Source organism: Eleginops maclovinus, chromosome 4, assembly GCF_036324505.1.
Source record: "Eleginops maclovinus isolate JMC-PN-2008 ecotype Puerto Natales chromosome 4, JC_Emac_rtc_rv5, whole genome shotgun sequence".
Lineage (NCBI taxonomy): Eukaryota > Metazoa > Chordata > Actinopteri > Perciformes > Eleginopidae > Eleginops > Eleginops maclovinus.
This window is the reverse complement of record NC_086352.1, coordinates 18,712,406-18,732,989: the sequence shown is the minus strand read 5'-3', so window position 1 is coordinate 18,732,989 and position 20,584 is coordinate 18,712,406. Positions and strand designations below refer to the sequence as shown.

General features: G+C 41.8%; 1 protein-coding gene across 1 annotated transcript in view; it reads right to left on the bottom strand.

Moving 5' to 3' along the window:
- apba2b (amyloid beta (A4) precursor protein-binding, family A, member 2b) overlaps positions 1–20,584 on the bottom strand; it is a 58,545-nt gene that overhangs the window by 13,398 nt on the left and 24,563 nt on the right. Inside the window, 8 exon segments of the mRNA XM_063882334.1 lie at positions 1,586–1,621; positions 5,568–5,713; positions 6,226–6,265; positions 7,354–7,434; positions 10,297–10,443; positions 10,445–11,083; positions 11,405–11,673; positions 12,410–12,904. Of these exon segments, the coding sequence (XP_063738404.1) occupies positions 1,586–1,621; positions 5,568–5,713; positions 6,226–6,265; positions 7,354–7,434; positions 10,297–10,443; positions 10,445–11,083; positions 11,405–11,673; positions 12,410–12,884 (1,833 nt within the window). The 5' untranslated portion in view covers positions 12,885–12,904.

Genomic DNA, 20,584 nt, shown 5'->3' with positions numbered 1-20,584 from the left:
ACCAGTGAGAGCGATGCAGCTACAGCACATAACAAGCCTGCACACATTTCCCTCTAATCACTGTGTAGTGCAGACTAATAACATTACATTTGATTATGCTTAATTATAATTGCCTGGTGGAAAAATATTGATTAAAAACATATACATGTAATTAATGTTTCATGGGAGTATGGCTTGTTACACTTGTTAGTACTTTCAGTTTTATCGAGTGTCTGAAGAAGCATGGAAACCCACCGAAGACTAAAAGATACAGGTGGCTTTTGGTGCAGCTTCTTTCAATCCTTTCGTGCATTTATGATTGCAGCTATACACCCAATTCGCAATCCAACTTGTCTTGTATATTTAATGCATAATGCGATTATTACAAATGACAATCATGGTCTTCTGTGAACGACTTCTGCCTTTTTGATTCCCTGATGTGTATCACTCAAATGTGTGATAACAGCCTCACTATTATGTCAAGCCATTCAAAAATGAAATAATAATAGGGAATATAAAACCAAACAACAAAATGGGAACAGATACAGTATGTACGCCATCCAACTACCAGCCCCTTCCCCTTAAGGAGTGTTGGATTGTTCGGTTTTTCATAACATCTTTCTCTCCACTGTACAGAAAAGCGGAGTGGAAAATGAATTATAGCAAGAATCATTTTCTGCTCACTGGTGAAAACTGAGTTAATCACACAAACAATTAGGCGTGCACTGGATTGTAATCTCCCCAATACATAATTTAACATATTTGATGGTAACAGCAATGTAAGGAGAAAATAGGACACATAATTGAATACACTACTCAGAGTTGCTGCTGGTGCCATGAGCTGTGCATTGCGATGTGTCTTGCGGTCCTCTTAACTGATATCACGTTTAATGTCCTTGAATCTAATGCAAAGGGTTATTGTATTTAGTATGTTGTGATTGTTTTAGTCAGCAACACATAAACTAGAGTATTTCAATGTGTTATCTTGGTGTTTTTGAGGAAACTGGTTGTTAGACTTTTTGACTCCTCAATTATAAACCACCAAATCCCCCAAAGCTTTGGATATTTTAGCTAAAGGAATAGAACAACATGAATGTAACTATTACCTGTTATTAACATAACTTGTATTAGTTCGATCACTTGAGAATTGTACAGTCTTAAACATAACTTTTGGATTTCATGAAACAATTGCAAGGTTATTGTGTTCTTACAACTATACTCCAGATGTTATGTCACTGGTTATTACATTGTTATGGTACTGTATAAAGAGAAACCCCATGATACAATACATCCTGAAGCTTCTCTCTTAGTGTTCTGCTGACATGTTTCCGTTGCATATAGATTGGTGTCAATGGGCAGTTATTTTATTTGTCTCAGCACTTCTCAGTCTTCTCTCTTACATCCAACCCTGAGGCCTATGAAAGATTTGCAGTGACAAAATGTATAGCCTTTCATGCAAAACAAAACATGTTTGTCTTGTCCAAAACGAACACATATTTGATGGTAGGGATGGGGACGATTCACAGAAACAAACAGGCACAAATGAAAGGTGAATAGGGAGGGAAAGTGGCCTAGGGGTCTTCCTTTTGCTCTGTTTTTTACACACCGCCTTTTTCTTGATTTTTGCAGCCTTCTGTACCCTCTGGCAGGCAGGCAGGCAGACGTTGGGACAGGACAAGGTCAGCGCATACAGGAGCACAAAAAACAGGAGGAAGAGGAGGAGGAAATAAAGAAGATAAATAAAAGAAGGTAAGACAGTTAAGCCTCAAACCAAACAGCAGGTGTGCTATCGCTGCTCTCAGAAACAGAGAGGGAGGGAGTGTGTGTGACTATATGTGTGTGTGTTTGTGGAGATAGCGCCTGCACAGCCGTGTTGGTTATCAGATACAAATGAAAACAGCAATTAGGGAGGATAATAATTGCTTTTTCTCTCTAAAACACATCAAACCAAAAGCATGCAGATCATATTTGACACTGTTCCTGCAAGGTTGGCATATAAACATCTATTTGAAGGATCTAATGGTAATTTTTTGATGTATTTAGTTCTTTCTTATTAGTGTTAACATTGCAAGTGTCAGTTTTGTGTTTGGAACATCTCCCAAAAGAAAGACATCGCTAAAAGCACAACAGCTTACAAAGACAATTATGTCTATAGTTAAGGTTGTGTGTATAAACACTGTTCTTACCACCTTTTATGTTCATGTCACAGTCTAAACACTATTAGCGGGAAAGACATGCTGGAAAACAATCAACACTCGGAGGCAGGGGACCGGATAAAGCCCAGAGCAAGGATTTAAACGGCGCGCATGGGGTTTGTTCTCCTAGCTGAATAAAAAAACTGACAAGGTCGCTTCACCATGTTTGGAATAACAGCTCGGAGGAAGTTTAACACACCTAATGTGTTTGTTTAGTTCATCATCAATTCTGGTCTCCGCATGAGCTCGAATTTACACTGATAATCGTTTAGGGTACGCTTAGCATTTTGTAATCCTTAAGAAGAACCAACCCTCTTTCTGCCCCTCTCTCCATCTGCAATTGACCAGAGGAAATTAACTTTGTTACATTTCAAAGTGTGAGACTTTAAGTTAGCCTGAGCCACTGTGCAGAGCTTTAACCTCTAAGACAGTATTAGTAAAAAGGAATAAATGTGAGAGCAGAGAAAAACTGCCTAAAGAGTCTTTTTGAGTTTTCGTTTAGCAAAGTTTCCTTCTCCGTGATCTTCTCTCACACAAGTCAGACATCTGAGGCTTCCAGCAGCATCTACTGCTCTGCTGAGGAGGAGCTGAGCAGGGAGGGGATATACAGCAGGAAAGAGTGAGTGGGTGAAGCAGCATAAATATTACATTAGACGAGAGAACATCGTGCCAAAAAGATCTGCATAAATAACCTTTACAGTGCTTGCTGCGATTCACCTGGAAAACATATTTTTGCTCCGTATAGTACTACAGGGTCTATGTGTGCTTGTTTGGGTTACTCCAGAGCAAATATACAAATAAACAACACACAAATAGAGCTGCATGTTATTGCATGTGTGGGCAGGTGTGTGTTCATGTCAGAACATAAAACGTTGTTTGCGGTGAAGCTTATCATTTGTCAAGGAGAAACAAATGAAGGAGATAATGATGACTTCTTGTTCAATGGTCCTGTTCCAAGCAGGGGAAAGCACTAAAAGGTGATAGCTCCCTGTTGCCATGGTTTCATCCTGACAAGACGTTTGGCAAGGGAAGGCATTTGTGCATGACAGGGAGTGAGTGAGAGGAGAACCAAACATAGATTGGATGGATGTGAAATGATGCCAGTAGACATCCTTATTGTGGTGAAGAGGGCTTTTAGATTGAAAGCAGCCAACGGGCCAAAAGACTTTCAGATTCTACGCCATCACTTTCCTGTCACTCTTCTTATTTCCAAGAAGGCGCTATGGTTGGGTTGAGACCCTTCAGAGTGTTATTAGGGATTTGGGAATTAATCTTTAAATGGAAAACAAGATTCTAGTGGTTTAAGCCAGCAGTAGCTGATCACAGAATCATCATCACAGACTTAAAGCTGTAGTCTTTTCATGGCAAGGTTTTTAATGTTTCAAGATTACGGCTCCATTTCAAAATCAAACACATTTTTGAAATGGACGGCGTGCCTTGAAGAGTGTGGACCAACATTTGTCAGGCTACTGTATAATCTTTTCAGATGACATTTAACATTAGCAAAGTTTTTGGGTTCAGTTATGAAGTGGAAAAACATGTGTATATTCCTCAAATAAAGTGTTGTTTTGGTATCTTCAACAAATACTGGTATTGACTTGGCGTAGATGTACCATATTCTTACAGATTTTAAAATGTAAAATGTTTGCATATATATTATTATATAAATACCTGCAGGCATCAGTATCCATTTATAGCCTCCTTCAGTCACCATGAGATATTCATTAAGACTCATCTGTGATCTGGCACAAGGACCACTAACCCTTACTTCTTAGTTGAGGTGGAACAGATTACATTAAACTAAAGCAGGTCAAATTAAAGGATAGGGCTGAGTGAGGAAATTATTGAGGAAAGGAATCATCCGAGTCTTTCCCTTAATTAAGGGACCAAAGTATGTATTTATTTACTTAGAATGACCTACTAAATGTGTCTAAAATAAGACAATTAGAACAATGTTAGTGCACAAACCAAATCTCTGTTCTGGCATCCATTACAGTTCATTATAACAGGCAGTTATTAACTTTTTCATGGCTTCTTGGCATTTGCTTCTATCATTCACCAGGAGCCAGATCAGGAAACCATATCTTATATTTCAAACACACATTAGAGCAAGTTTCTGTCCCTCCTTCCCTACTTTAAATTCTTACTTATTCTCACTGGACAAACACACAGCATGTTCTAAAAGAAGACTGCTACCCGGGGGTTATTTAATATTTAGAAAAACAGCCAAGCTTGTGTTCACATGAGAGGGAGATGAAAGAGACTGGTTTCTGTGTAGCAAGTCTGCAACAAAAAACGTTGGGGCCGCATTATGTCTTCATGAAAAAGGTTTTTTGATCACACAAGTCACGACTAAGAAACGTTACTAATGAAATGCTGAATGTTTAGGATGTTGAGTGGCTGCTACTGTCAACTCATACACAAGCACTGTGAGCAGAGTAACGGTGATGAATAAAGCAGTCAAGCTAATCAAAAAGAATAGTCAAGGTCCTCTGTGCTGCACAGGTACCTACATTTCTCTCAAAGTGCAATGGAATATCGTCATCATCACAGCATTTGTGAACATCATGGACCAAGTGTTGACATGGTACTATCAGGTACACATGCCAGGAGTTCCATTGTCCAACCAGATGTGTCAAACAACAAGGCATGTAAAATATGTGAAATAGCTTGATTTCCTGGACCAATTTTCCTTTCCAGATATGTACAGAGATGAATTCAGAGACTGTATCATGAAAGCAATCAGACTATTTATGCTAAGCTGCTCCCTGCAGGGCTTCTGTACATTTTGACATTTTGAGTGCTTTCAACGCAGGCTGAACAAGACGACTGTAACATTATACTGGCTCCTCTGGGGAGAACAGAAAGAACTGCTGTCATCTAAAACTAGGATGCCGTTTTCTAACACCAGGATAAAACAGCACATAGCTTTACTGCTGTTTGTTGATATTTGAGTTTGCTGTAATTAATGAATGAAGAGAATATGGAAAGAACATAAACAGCACGAATTGTAGCAAACTAAGTTGGCTCAAACTCTTCGCTCCAACTCTTGATCTTGTTCTGTTTGCATGTTGCTCTCTTGGCTCATGAAAAATGAACAAATTATTTGTTATACAAATTCAGCTGCACATAAGTTGGGGCAGTATCTGTGTTTGTCCAATTAATAAAATTTAACTTACAATACTCCCTGAACTTTTACTATTTTGATAGTACTACCACGACTTCTTGGTCATTGCAATCTGTGCAACTCCTCCTGAGAAAATGTCATGACTTAAAAAATATGGCCTATTGATTATGTTTTGTTTTTTTCCCTAAGCGATCTATATCTATACTTCTCCTAACTGTGTGTGTGTGTGTGCGTGCGCGTGCGTGCGTGCGTGTGTGTCTAACTACCTTGACCCTGCTGACAGCTTCCTGGGCCTGCATCATGCGTATGTTCTTGGACGGGTTCCTCTCAGACAGCAGCTGGGTGGAGCCCAGGTAGTTAGCAGCAAAGATAATTCCATCAATCAGGTCTTCTGGTTCACAGGGTCCTGGGACTGGTCCATGGAGAAGCAGAGAGGGCGGTGATTAGCACAGAGACACAACACTGGAAGAGTCAGCGAGCAGCAGAGAGGGTATTGCAATCACGGCAGTCAATGTGCTGTGTGGAGAAATAGAGCCAAACGCTGTTGCTCTGGAGATGGAGATATGGTGATAACAGGCTGGATGGGATTCAGCAGTGAGAGGGCCACTTGCTAGGGGCCTGTGGAGGTGCAGTGCTGGTGGGAGGCTGGGTTGAGATTGATCTGCGTCTGTGATATGTAGATGTGGACTCGCAGACACCCACCCAGGGACACAATGTGCTGTCATGATCTGAAGGAGCAGACAGGCAGCTAAGCCCCTCATACATTATTAGGCCTAGCATCTGCCCAGAGGCAGGGAAAGAGCACTGAAAGAGTTATAGCCTGTGAAATGACAGACTGAAGGCAAAGTAATACTTGGACTGGCTCGATGCAATTACAATATTTTGATTTCATCAACAAACAGGTGTGCAGACAGATTAGCTTACCATCGACAAAGCTGGGGAACGAGGCAACCTTCTTTGTTGGCTGGAAGACAAAAACAGGATATTACAGACACATGTTTCAGGGCTGCAGTTAAAGAAAGCATTTCTCTACAGTCTTAAAACCACAAATAACGTTAAATGTAATTATGTTTGTGAACGTTGCTGTGTGTTACACTTGGCTAACATCTGATGCTTCTCTTAATGTACGGAATAAAGCAAAATACTGAATATTCCTTTTTAAAAGATCCCAAGCATAAATATTTAACAGGACTCGCAGAAAAGCCTGCTGATTTATTTTCAAAGAAGAATTAAAATACACAAATGAGAAGAGAATCTTTAAGTTAAAGAAGCCCAAACCCTTTCGGTCATTTTATTAGAAAGGAGTATTCCTTGCTTTGTACTTGCGTGAATTCAATTGTTTTTTGACCTTTCACAAACATGCAGGACATATTGTGCAAACATGATGCCCTCATGCTATTTTGGCAAATACCATGTCAACAATTCCTGTGTGAACAGTGTGAGTGACTTGACCCTTCAAATCTGACTTGACATGTTGTGAAAGCAGTTTAGGAAGACACCCTGCCTCGCAGTCACACAGTCCAATGCATTGACGGCTGCTGCTGCAGAAGCTGGCTAAATGTGATTGCTCAAGGGCACAAGAACAGTGGGTGCGGAGAGAGTGCAAAGCGTTAATAATCCACTCCACACATCAACCTGAACGTGGACTCCAGGAGACAGCGGTGTAATGTGAAGTGATTCATGGTATTCAAACGTCCCACTGGATCCACTTGACCCTCTAACCTGCACTACACATTCAGAAAGTTTACTCCACTGTGTGTGTGTATGTGTGTGTGGGGGGGGGGGGTCTGTACAGGAGCATCCACTGCACACATCTCAGTGAAATATGGCTCTCATAAAACAGCAAGCAGACACACTGCTCAATTACAAGAAAGCCATCCCGCCTTAAGCAGAGGACATGAGCTGAGGTTGTAATTACACAATCACTCATTTACTCAGACAGGCTCACACACATGTTCAAACACACACACCCATAAACAATAATACCCTCCGTCTGAAGTGTTAAAGACCTCACAACAGATGTAAAGTCTGATGAAGGGAAGAACGTCTCACCTCTGGTACATTGTTGTTCTCCAGGGGAACATTGAGGTCGGAGCGCTGCTGTTTCCTGGGCTGCTCCGCACCATTGCTCACCTGGCAGGTCAACACAGAAGAAAGTGGATGAGGATTAGAAAAGGACTTTTTGTATAGTTTAACTCAAACACATGGAACACGTGTCCTTTTGTTTAGGTTGGAATGGGAGGCAGAGATTTTGGTTGAAAAGACATGTGAATCCTGCACCTTTAAAGTCTTGTGGAGTAGAAATAACAAATAAAGAGTGTGACATACAAATACTATAACATTTTGTGTCCTCTCTCTTCACATATATGCACATAACGGCCACAGCTCATCCAGTTTATGATCACACAGAGGGAGGACTACATAGATTCCCCTGGATATCCATCTTGCCGTACACAACTGCTCGTTAACATTCAATCCTATTACTAGCAGAAATGAAATCCTCCTGCCAATAAAAAAAGAAACCTAGCCCATGCTGTTGTGTATCTGGAGCAGAATTAATTAACACACGCGTGACATAAGTTGTTTCCTATGCGACTAGAGCTAAACGTAAAGTCCTTATCAGTATTCATCATGGCGCTCAACTCAGTTGTGCAAACAACCATTAAATTAATGAGACTCATGTTGTGGCTTGGTGGAATGGAAATCTAAACCCTGATGCTCTACAAAACGACATTCATGTACAGTCAAACATGCCTGCATCTGTAATAGAACATATGTAGAACTTGTTCACCAATAAATCAGTAACTCAACATTTATAATACTTTATCATAATAAGCATTCAAGACCCCCCACTGAGAGGACTGGCTGCTGCAGTCAATGTGCACATGCAGGACAGATTTAGCAGGATTATTTTCATGATTGAGAGTGTGATATTGCACTCCTGCGAATACTTTTCAGCTTCAAATTTTAACTAAAATAATCTGAGTTTTCCTATTTGCTAGACATATAATAATTGAACCACGGTTACATTTTGTTGTCAGTAACATCCTTTGTTCAGAGAAGATGTTTGGAATACTACATTTACTCAGTCTTTTAACATAGATGGATAAACGTAAACCTATTTAAGAAAAATTGTATTGGTTTGATTAAGCAGAAATGGATCAAAATTGGTTAAAAAAGAAAAGTAAGGAAAGCGCTAGAAATATGCTGAATTCCTTTATGGTGGCAAAAATAAAAACACTATTCTAAGCAAGCAGGATATTATGGGAGAAGCTGAGCCTGGGCTGCAAAGCACTTGTCACATTAGTGATTATACTAACATATAAGTTCTCAACATATAGCACAATTTAAAAGAAAGAAGCAATAAAGAAGCTTTCCGAATACATCACACCAGCAGATTATGTGTGTAGATGACCCCCCTCTGTTTTGTAACTCTTCTTAGTCCTAATCATTTCACACACTGTGCAGCAAAGCCGTTATTGAATTTTTTGTTGTCCTGGTTCATTCAAAGGTCATGTGGAAGTGCTGTACAGATAACATTTCATTTGATAACCGAGGACGAGCCGACCGAATACTCTCAGCGAGTCTGGGAATCTGCCAGCTGCTGAACGTTCGTCCAATTTAATGTGGTTACACCGCCTGACCCAGTTCTGTGTTACAAATGAGCCACATAGTGAATGTAACATGTGCACAATGTGGAGCAGGTGTGTATCAGCGGGCTGCCCGTAGGAGACTTTCCTGTTCTCCTTTTAGCATCTGACTTCCAGAGGATGCGGGAGCTCTGCGTGTGTGTGAGTGTATAGATGTGACTGTACAGAGTGGGTGTCTGCATTCATTCAGGGCCGTGAGAAGGAGAAAGATGAGGAGGGGGACATTTCAAGGTAACTTGGGGGAGGGGAAAGGCTCCAGCTATTGTCTGGAACGCGATGAGCAACATGTCGTGGCTCAAGTAGTTCATCTTCAGCTAGTCACCACAAAGATCTTTCCGACGTCCATGGCAGGAGTCTCTGCCACATAGAAGCGTAATATCCTGAATATACAGTATCATGTTTAGCATATTGGAATGTTCTAGGGCTGGGCGATTGGCTGAGTACATCAACATTTGTGATTTTGTTTTGGTATTTAATGGTCTGCGTCAAGAAAAGTAACTAAGAAGATGTATGTACTGTACTTAAGTCCAGTACTTTGAGGTTAAGTGTGTACTTTTACTCCATTAAATGTATTTAATACCTTTAGTTACTTTGCAGATTTGGATTAATGATGTGAACTATGATAAACACCTAAATAAGACTTTAGTTACACCTGGAGTAAAATTCACAAGCTATATTACAGTATAAAAAGCAGTTTGAATTAGCTGAACATTTACCAGCTTTGATAACACTCACAAAATCCACATCAATACTAATATAATCAAAACATATGAGGTCAATTATTTAGCAATTGGCCGCTCTGCATATTGAGTACTTTTACTTTTGGTACTTATATTTTGATGACAATACTTTGCTACTTCTAACAGAGTATTCCTACACTCTGGTATTTCTACTTTTACCTAAGTACCAGAGCTGAGTACTTTTCCCACCTCTGCATCCGAAGAAAAAGGCAGCTGTTCAGCCGGTGGACACAAAGCAATCACAGCATAAAATAGCATAAAACTAAATCTAAGAAAGATATTTAATTTGACCTATCCAGAGTTGATGATTGTTGGAAAAGTTGAAATACCAACCAGGATGGCGTGGTGGTGTGGGTGTCACACACACACACATGTTCCAAAGTACGGGCTGTGTTTGTTAAGCTGACAGTGAATGGATGGTAATGTAAACATATCGCCCCACCCCGTTATGCTTCCTCTATTCATCTGTGTGCCACTCTCCAAGTGAAGTTCTATTTCCTAATTGGGATGGAAATGATGTTTGTGTTTTGCAAAGGCAAACTATCAGGGACAGATGACGGAAAAATAACAGGCCTCACAGCTATAACCAATCATAAGCAGCTCACCTGCTCTGCTTGCCATCTCTGCCTGTCTTCAGTGGAGCGTGTGTGTGCCTTGATGCCCCTCTGGAGGTCGGGGGTGTTGTGGTGCATGGAGGGCAGGTTCAGGGACTTGGGTCTGCTGTCATGGCGATGGGGAGCTGGTGGGTAGGGGGGTAGCGTCAGGCTTGGGGAGAGGGTAGTCGCTCGGTGCGGGGTCCTGCGCCAGCTCCTCCGGGCTTTGGTCCGTGCCGCTGCTCAGACTCCCCATGCTCATACTCATCTTGATCTCGGCAACTATTTGGTCAATGTCCTCCTCCGCCTCCTCCCCCGTCTCCCCCTCCACCACCAGAACCTTACGGCTACGGTACGGAGAGGCTCGCACCGAGTTCCCATTGTCCTCTTGGGCATAGTAGTCTCCAGTGTAGGCCCTGCCATGTCTGTCCTCCTCGTCCCCCTCCTCATCTTCTTCCTGATTAGGGCAGTACTCCTCACTCTCTGCCTCCTCCTCTTCCTCTCTGTCATGCAGGGTGTCTGTTAGGGGGGGCTGGTGGTGGTGATGGTTATTATGGTGATGGTCCAGAATGGGTTCTGGTCTTCCATTGTAGATCTGCTCATCTGGATCTTGCTCCACCACCTCGCAGCGAACCTCCCCATCTCCCTCAACCCACTCCTCCCCCAGGTGCCTCTCTGGACCCGCCCAAGCCTCCTGCCTGACCTGGCCCTCCTCTATCCACTCCTCCCTGGCCTCCTCATCTCCCTCTCTCCACTCCTCCCTCGCCTCCTCGTCTCCCTCTCTCCACTCCTCCCTTGCCTCCTCGTCTCCCTCTCTCCACTCCTCACTCACCACTTCATCTCCCTCCCTCCACTCCTCCCTCACCACTTCATCTCCCTCCCTCCACTCCTCCCTCACCACTTCATCTCCCTCCCTCCACTCCTCCCTCACCACTTCATCTCCTTCCTCATCTCCCTCCCTCCACTCCTCCCTCGGCTCTTCATCTCCCTCCTCATCTCCCTCTCTCCACTCCTCCCTCGGCTCTTCATCTCCCTCTATCCATTCCTCCCTTGGCTCTTCATCTCCCTCTCTCCACTCCTCCCTCACCCCTTCTTCCTCTTCTCTCCACTCTTCCCTCACTGCCCCCTCTCCCTCCTCATCTTCCACCCATTCTACTGCTCTCACTTCCGCTGGCCCCTCTCCCTCCTCGACCCACCCTTCCACAGCCTCCTGATGCTCTTCAGTGTGGACTTCCCCTTCCTGCATGGGAGTGACACCGTCCCCCTGGCTCTGGCTGTGGTTGTGGTTACACTCCCCCTGGTTGTTGCAATTCATACCCTCCAGGTAGCTGTCGTCCTCCGGGCAGTAGCGGATGTAGTAAGTCACACCTTCATCTTCCTCTGCCAGCCCTGAAGAGATTTATGATGACACAGACGTGGGCTGTCTTTATTAAAATCCCAACAAGTGCTGAGCTATGAAACTCACTCATTCAGTAATGTTTGTCACTGTCAAGGAATCTTACGCAGGTTTTAATACTGAGAGACAAGGTTTTCAAGTAAGGTTACTCACACGTCATGCTACAAAATAAGACCTGTGGGGGTATTTCACCACATTGCACCCCTGCTTAAGATTAAATGACTCATTCGGAGGATGATGCAGCTTCTGACTGTTACATTTTTCAGCTTTGGTTATTTCTTTTTTTTCTGTAGTTCTTGAAAAAATATCAGGGTTGCAGAAAGAGACAGTGAAGGTTCATAATCAACAACAGTATGACGGATACCGGAAGAGGGATCAAATATAAGCTATCCACATAATTGTGGCAGCCGGGTGTGGTTAGAGCGCCGGCTGCTGGGGTGAGGGGAGTGGCTCGGCCGGAGACCAGACAGCTGATCGGAATCAGGTAATCAGGCATTTAATATAAAGCATGTTGGTAACCTGGTTCTGATCTGTCTTGCAGTAGGCTGGGTCCTGGGAAGACGACACACCCCGTCCTGGCCTTGCCCGTCCTAAAAATACCGCGGAGCTGGCTGTTGTGTGCACATTTCTCGAACAATAAACGCTGTTGTTTTTGCCCAACCCCGAACGCTTCCGTCTCTTACCTTTTGTTTGAGCCATCCCGCTCACAATAATCAACAGCGAACTCACCATCATTGTAGTCTTCCTCTTCATCTGAGGTGTTGTTGATATAGTCAGAGCTGGAGTCATCATCCAGGCTGTCAGCTCCACCATGGAAGTCCGCCCGCACATGATCATCTGGTACACGCTCATGCTCTGGCGTAGTGGGTGTTGCTGGCCGCTGGTTCTCTGGTTCTGCATCTGCTGGATTGCTGTACAGCTTCACTTCCACCTCTGCGTTCTCATTCACTTCTAGATGGGTGTGACCAATGTCTTGAGATTTGGGAGAAGCGTATTGTGCCTTACAGGAACGGGGGAGAGGTTTCTGATCACGAGGCTCTTTGGGGTAGCGGACCGGGCGTTGGCGAGGGGGGATGGCTTTAAGATCACATGACTCCGTAGGACGAGGAGTGGGGCAGGAGGCGGGGCCTGGGGCAGCCATTCCGTTCACTCCGCTGGTCCCCGGCCTCTTCCTATGAGCCATGACTGGCCGCTTACTGGCCATGCATTGTTATCGGTTTGACCCTAGGAGACAGATAAAGACACAAGAGCAGAGTTAGATCATCTTCAAATGCAACAGAGGAACAAACTATAATAGAGATGAATATATTAAATGTACAGGGCTGAAGTTGGTATGCTTTGGAGCTTTTACCACTGTTGTGTGTTTCAGTAGAACAAGGAAATTGATACCACCCCGCATCAAAAATGGCTGATCTGCTCACACAATAGATTTCCTTCATCAAACAGATAACATGGAGCTTCATTTATCATGTTCTGCTCTTTGCATACAGCTGCAAAACAGTTTCATTGCCTGATAAACCAATCTGTTCCTGTAATTGAGCATGACATTCTATAGAAGATTTTATTTTAGCCTATTTAGCTCAACCTTGGCTTCAAATACAACAGTTGAGGGGCTCAATTGATCACTCAGGCTCAGCTTTACAAGTAGACAAAAAGACCCATTTGGTCAAATATACCTAATGAGATACTTCCAGAGGAAAAAAATCTATAATTTAATCAATGTCCTCTCCACATAGGAGCTGCATGCATGCCCCCATATCATTGGGCTTGCAGATGTCAATCATGAGTGGCTGAAGAACACACAGGAAAGTATATTCTATCATTGGCATTAACATTCCGAGAACAGGTCAATATAATATATAAGGCCTACTTTCCTAAATATAAAAAAATATTTTAAAATGTACCCAAATCACTCAAAAAGGGTATGCTTTTATTTGTGTGAAAACCCCTAACAGACATAAGAAACACACACACGCAAGCAAAGCATCAGCTCACAAACATATTGAAAAGAAGAGAGTGAAGAGCAATTTACTATTTATTGTACTGTATTTAAACGACTGACTTGAATGTCACAGTATTTCATTTGTTGTAAAGTGCGCCCTCCATGCCCTGTCGGAGTCAACGCCACCCTGTTTTGCCATCATGTTGCCATGAACAACAGCCCTCAAGGGAGATGTTGTTGCTGCTTTTCCCCCTTTTCCCTACACCATAATGACATTTTCCATCACCAGAGATTACACTGCTTAATTAGCTCTGCACAACCTGGCACAAATACACCCTCTCTTAAACACAAAAACAGAAAGAAGCACAGAGGGAGACACATGGGTACACAGCGGGCCGTTCCACAGGTAGCCAAGTTAGGGGACTGAGATTACATGTTTAGACAAGTACACGTACTGGGCTGACTGGCTCTTGCTACTGTATGGCAAACACATTTTTTTTATAAATAAAAGCACTTCCAAAGAGGCTTCTTCACACAGTTATTGTGAATGCACATGTGCTGTACATCATTGGTAATAGAGAAAGGCAAAAACGTTGCCACTTAATAAAATGAAAATGAAAGCTTGTTTACAGCGAGGACTATTTCCTACCTGATGTCCTGAGCAGGGTGGTGGGATACAATAGAACCAGAATAGGCTCAAACAACGGCCCTATCCTCCACTCCCTCAAATTTCTCTTTGCTCCTCCCTTCCCCCACCAGCTGCTCCACATCATGCACCTCCCTGGCTCCCCCCCACCTTTTTCCTTCACATTATACCCCAGCATCCTCCTGTTGAGACTCAGCCCCGCCTAGTTCAAACCCCCAGAGCTGAGGGTAAGGATCGGTAACTATGGGTAACTGCATCCCTTGGGGACCGATACCCTTTGACCTCGTCTTTGTTGCCATCCTATTCAGAAGCCTTCTTCTTTTTGGTGCAGTCTTGTCAGACTCTTGCAGCCTTTGTGTTTCATATCATGTATTTGAATCTTTATATTTCAAGTGCTATTACAACTGAAATTGGAAATCCTATAAGACTCTAACCTTTTCCTAAATCCACTATGTATGGCATGTATTTCAGAATTGACATTGTTTATTGAATGAACATGCATTTGTACGTCATAACATACCGGTGGGATCTTTCCAGCCTGTTAGTATCCTTACAGTACATTACATGTCCCTTGTTAGACACTTTTATTCAAAGTGACTAACATACAAATTTTGGGGTAAGTGTCTTACCAAGGGACACAATGACATGCAGACATCAGTATGACTGGAACCAGTGCTCCCCTGATCCGAGTGCCCTATCCCACTGTGCCACAGCCTCCCCATAATCACTGGGTAAAACATTAAATACAATAGAGCACACTGTACAGCTCCATACACAGAAGATGTCTACGTGTCATGAGGTTAGTTTGTACCTGCACTTGTTAAATACATGAAAATGTCTAGTCAGTTTGAATGTGTGTATCTCTGCAATGTATGTAGTACAGACTACAGTAGTTATTATCTCTTATGCAGGTGCAAAATGTATGTAAATATATTCAGTCAGCTTGTGTGCGCAATTTTAAATTATGTCAAGCAAGGTCAGGTGACATGAATCAATGCAGTTGTCCTTTTTTCTATTGCTTATTAAAATTGGCATTGACCATGCCCTTCAAATCATTTCTCACAGCATAGCTCTTAAGTCTTATTTACATGTCAGGCTTTTTTGGCTACCTCCTACAATATCTCTTAATTGCCCATGTGAATATGAAAGGATGTGTATCCCAGTCAGTCTTTCCTGGACAGGTGTTTTCTCTGCCTTGTAAGCAGAGATATGCTCCAGCCTCATGGGATCCTGAATAGAAATGGGTGACTAAATAAAATGAATCAATGATTGGTGCAAAAATAAATCCAAATCCAGCCGGCTCTATCACTGTAGATTCCACCTGCATGTAAATACAACAAACGTTTTTGTCTCCCACAAAAAACCCCTGAAATTTAGGCAACAATAAGAGCATAGCAGCCTGTCTGCAGGATCCAAATGGTCTGATGTGAGCTACAGCTCTATTCATGTTTTCCACAAAATGCTTCCTCTACAGTAAGAGAAAGCTTTGAATTACCCTCAGACCCTTGTTTGAGGTAAAGAAGGGCTGAGGAGAGGACAGACGGCCAGAGAAGCAATCAGAAAGCAGCAGATGGCTCAGTCAGAGCGAGGGCAGCAGGAATACTAATGTCTGGCTGCCTTGAGTTCTGAAATCTGACCTCTGCTCACACCAGTGAATGAGACTGGCAGGTTTCTACAGGCAAGAGGCAAGGCAGGACAGATGAGTGTGAACAAACCAAGAAGAGTCATAATATGCCAGCATCTTAGTTTGTGGGAGAACTAAGATCCCTATCAATGTGGTATTACACTGAGAGTCCTACCGGAACTTAGATATAAATGCAATGTAATATCAGTAAATGTTATATTTTCTTGCATAAATATGTGTGTGCTTATTTTCTGCAGTAGTTAGTACGCATGCATAGCTGGATATTAACCACAAGGCTCATTATTTTACTTTCAAAATATTTTGAATGTGAGCTCTGAGAGGTGAAATGGGAAGAGGCAGTGGCTTGTTGGACAGCTGGATTATTATGTTCTCCCTCTATTGTCTCCCTTAAACCAAATTCATTTCAATACTGATGCAACCTACAAGCAAAAGGCAGCTGCACATTACGCAGCAGTCATCACTGTAGCAAAGAACTGTTAGCATTAGCTGGACCATTGCCTTTTTAGTAGTAGGCAACTGACCCATGAGTGTCTCAATGCTTTTTTTAAAACTAGATTATTGATCTTGATAACTAGACTTAATATTAAATTGTTAATCTTTTCGCTAGCAAGATAATATCCACTTGAGCTACAAAGGAGATAAAATAAACATTGTCTGCAATGTATTGTAAATGACAATCAGTTAAATAAATGAAGTTATTCTGTTGTAAATTATGTATTTTGGGTTATTCCTTACCTCTGCTTGTGACTCGTTTTAACAATGAAATAAAAAATGAAATCCGTCTGGTGAAGCTCAACTGAAAAGGACACCAAAAGGGATGCGATATGGAGGAGTTCACAGAGTTTCAGGAGGGAAAGTGAGAATGTAGAAAAAGGATCTTCTCCGTTTCATTTCTTATAAAAGACCAATCTTGGCTACCTGCTGCTCCTCTGCAAAGAGGAAATTGCTTTTTCAAATGAACGCTTTCTGCTTGTAGCTTTCGCACGGACACCAAAACTTGCAGAGAAAGATATAGACTAAGTGTACGCTTTACTGCTTAAAAATGATCCTATTAAAAAGTACCCATCATGCCCTCAAATGCCTGCATATATACTTATAATGGGATGTAATAGAGGGCAATCCCATCTATAAAAGGTGCAGAATAAATGAACCTATCTGTAAGGCTGATATAAATTCATGGTAGAATTCATATTAGCACTGAATGATGTGAGTCACTGCAGAGGTTCAAGTGTTAAACATCAGTGGCTGTACTGAAATCATTAGCACTACTAACCCATGGCATGCTGTGGAATGTTCCAGACCCTCACTAGTTTTCCTTTTTTTTTTTGAAATAACCACAATAACAAATGACTAATTTTCTTAGATTTTGTAATAAAATTGACACTGTGTTTACAGGGTCAGTACAACCTCCCTGTTGTGTGAAATTGAGAAATCTTCATTTAATCCAAAAAAGCATATTTTGATCATAGAAAGCTGTTTTGCAAATTGATTGGACTGTTTCCTGTAATACATTGGTTGATTTGGTCTTACATTTGGTCGCCCATTTAACTGGGGATCAACAATTAACAACTGCAGCCATCCTACTTTCTCTTATAGCATAATGGCAATGAAAATCACTTCATACTGTACCAACTTAATAATCTCTTTCCAAAAACGAGTATTGACAGACTAACCAAAAGTTTGAATTCAAGCACTATGGGCAAAAATATGAAATTGTGTGATACAACATAAAGCTGAAAATGATGTGTTCGATGAACTAATCTCTGCTGCCCTTCATGATCTGCTATCTGTCATGTTTATGAGGGTCTGCTCTGATCACATGGTCTTGTTAACCTTTAACAGTACAACATTAAACTACCATTACAGCACTTCCACACAGTGAACATGTATTGATAAACCGTGTAATAATTCCACCAGGCTGAGTTATGTCACATGTAAATAAAAAACAAAGGCACTATCAGAGAGAGACTGCGCGAGAAAATGAGTTTCCACTCAGCTGTCTCATTGAGATTCAGCGTTTGTTCTCCTCACAGCCTCCCACTCGCTTCAGCGCAACAACAAGAGAGCGAAGCGGGAGACGGGAGGAGAAGGGGAGCGGAGACTTGGTGAGCAGCAGGACTGGCAAAGGACCACAGAACGCATCACTCGCTCCCCCGCCATTCTGCCTGCCAATGTCAATCTCGCCACTTCAAGTACAACACCACAGACACACCCTCGTCCTTCACCCTTGACTGTAACCATGGCAACTCTTTGTTTTCCAGTCTGCAGTCTCTCAGAGAAACACTGTTTCAGCCATTCATTAAAAAAAAAGCTTTTATAGAAAAGAGGCATTTATGCGGACACCATTCAAACTGATATAGACTTCTTCTTTTATAGCTACAACACAACAAATAGCAACACTGTTGTCGGCTGTTATTTCGCTTCAGAAACAAAAACAACAAGCCCCCTTTACAGATTCACAAACATGCTAAATGTATCTAACACAAGACTGAAGGGGAGAGGAAACATTGATCCCCACACTGCAAACAAAGAGGGTGCTATCAAATCTGGATCTGGATAACACTATGTAGATTAAAGTAGGAAAGAAATGTAACAAAATAAAGAAAATGTTTAGCTTTGTTGAGGCTTGGTTTTAGCTTATTTAGAGACATTGTTCTAGGGATTTTTATTGTCGGTCAGTTCACCACTTTGGGTCAGACAGAGATATTGGTCTATTGCCTTTTAAATATACGGTACCCAGAGGACAAATGAATGCCTAATGTCTTCTGGGATCCTATGAGGCCATGAGGTTGACATTTGTGGTTTTGAGTGAAATGTCTGTAGAACTAGTGGATTGATAGCCCTTATTTTTGTCCAAAAGTTCATGACTAAACCCCCCCACCCCCCACCCCCAAAAAAATAAAATAAATAAGAGACACCAAATTCTCAATGAATGGGTGAATGTTGGCATGTTGGTAGAAGCTATTTAAAAATGCCATCAAAACTCATCAAAGTCATCAGCTAAATAAAGAAAGTTATTATATTAATATTAACAACAGCATAATGCACATACAGTAGTGCCTTTTTAAAAAGTGTCGCATGGCACCACTAAATGCCCCAGAGCAGACTATCATACAGGTAAACTCGCAGAATAAACACGTACTTCAGTTTGCGGGCTCTGAGGCCGGCCAGGTGGCACATGGGTGCTAGGTTGGCATACATTTTAAGAAGGAACATGAAACACTCTATTGGCAATGGACCCAGCTTGCAGAGAGCTAAACACAGCTAAATGGCCCCAGAGGGAGACTGATACTGGGGCAATTTCACAGGGTTTAATTGAAGCTGTCAACTGGGTTTGGTTACTGATGAGAGGGATGTTGGAGAGAGTGAAATACTGCAGACAAAAACATAAAGTTATTTTAGTATGTTAATTCAACAACTTTTAGGAAAATTGTAAAATGTCATTGCTTGCCACCACTGCACACGCTCTAGTAGCAGGGGAAACATTTTTGTTTTGGATTTAATGAAAAGAACCCTGACACCACTATACCCAAACAGGCGGAAATCTGACAACCAAATAAATGGGTATTAATGTAAAAGCCAAATAAAAGAGGAGTTGGTTGTTTGTCTGCTGATATTACAGGGAGGGAGGCATGCAGGAAAAAGACACTTTTCATAAATCTTAGAAAGTAATAAGGGACAACAAGAACAAAAAGGAATTATTATAAATCTTATAAGATAACTCTCTCTTTAATTTTAATATAATTATATAATCTCAAAATAACTTCTGATTAAGCAGTGTACATAGTAGGTTGAAGTAGTAGGTATGACTCACTGCACTTTCAAAAAGCACCAATTCAAGTCAATGTAAAAAGTCCGAACCCAAGTTAGACCTCTAACAGCTGATCTGCTAAGAGCATCAACTCGCTGTCTCTCTCTCCATGTTGCTCAACCAAATACTTGCTACTAGCCAATAATACGATGCACTTATACCAAGGATGTGACATGTAAAAATATAGATTGCATTTAAACCCGGAATTTACCATTTCCTCAGGGTAGTACTACGACCATCGATGCTTACAATTTGTCAAAAAAACACACATTTTATTCAGGAACCAGTCAATTCCCTGTGACCCACTCACATACCACCTTTGGTCCATGGGACTCACTACATTAAAAATATATCAATGGCTCGGGGCTCATTGTGTAATTATAATAATCATCCAGAATAACATTCTTATTGTTATTCTTTAGAGCATGCATTAGTTCCAACCCTTGAATGAGGAAATAGAATAAAATAACAAATACAGATATATATATATATATATATATATATATATATATACTGTACCATATGGACCTCTGCAAACAGCCATTGAGCAGAATGGACAATAACAATGAGCCCTGCTGTTCAGCTACACTGAACTCATTCGTCCTTGACTGTCAATCAAAGTCCTGAAAGATGAAGTAGAGAATTGCTCCCTGGCTGTCACAATGGTCCACCTGATCCGTCAGTTAGAGCTCTTTCACAATCCTGCTTCTTATTGACCCCTCCCTAAAAACAGCTCACTCCTATGGGCTCTAATCCTGATTCTGCCAACTTTTAATCAACAGCAGTTATTTCACTCTCTTAACCTCGGTCAGGTCTTTACAAACCAGAACAACGGCCTCAGCTTGAAACTGCTGAATGAG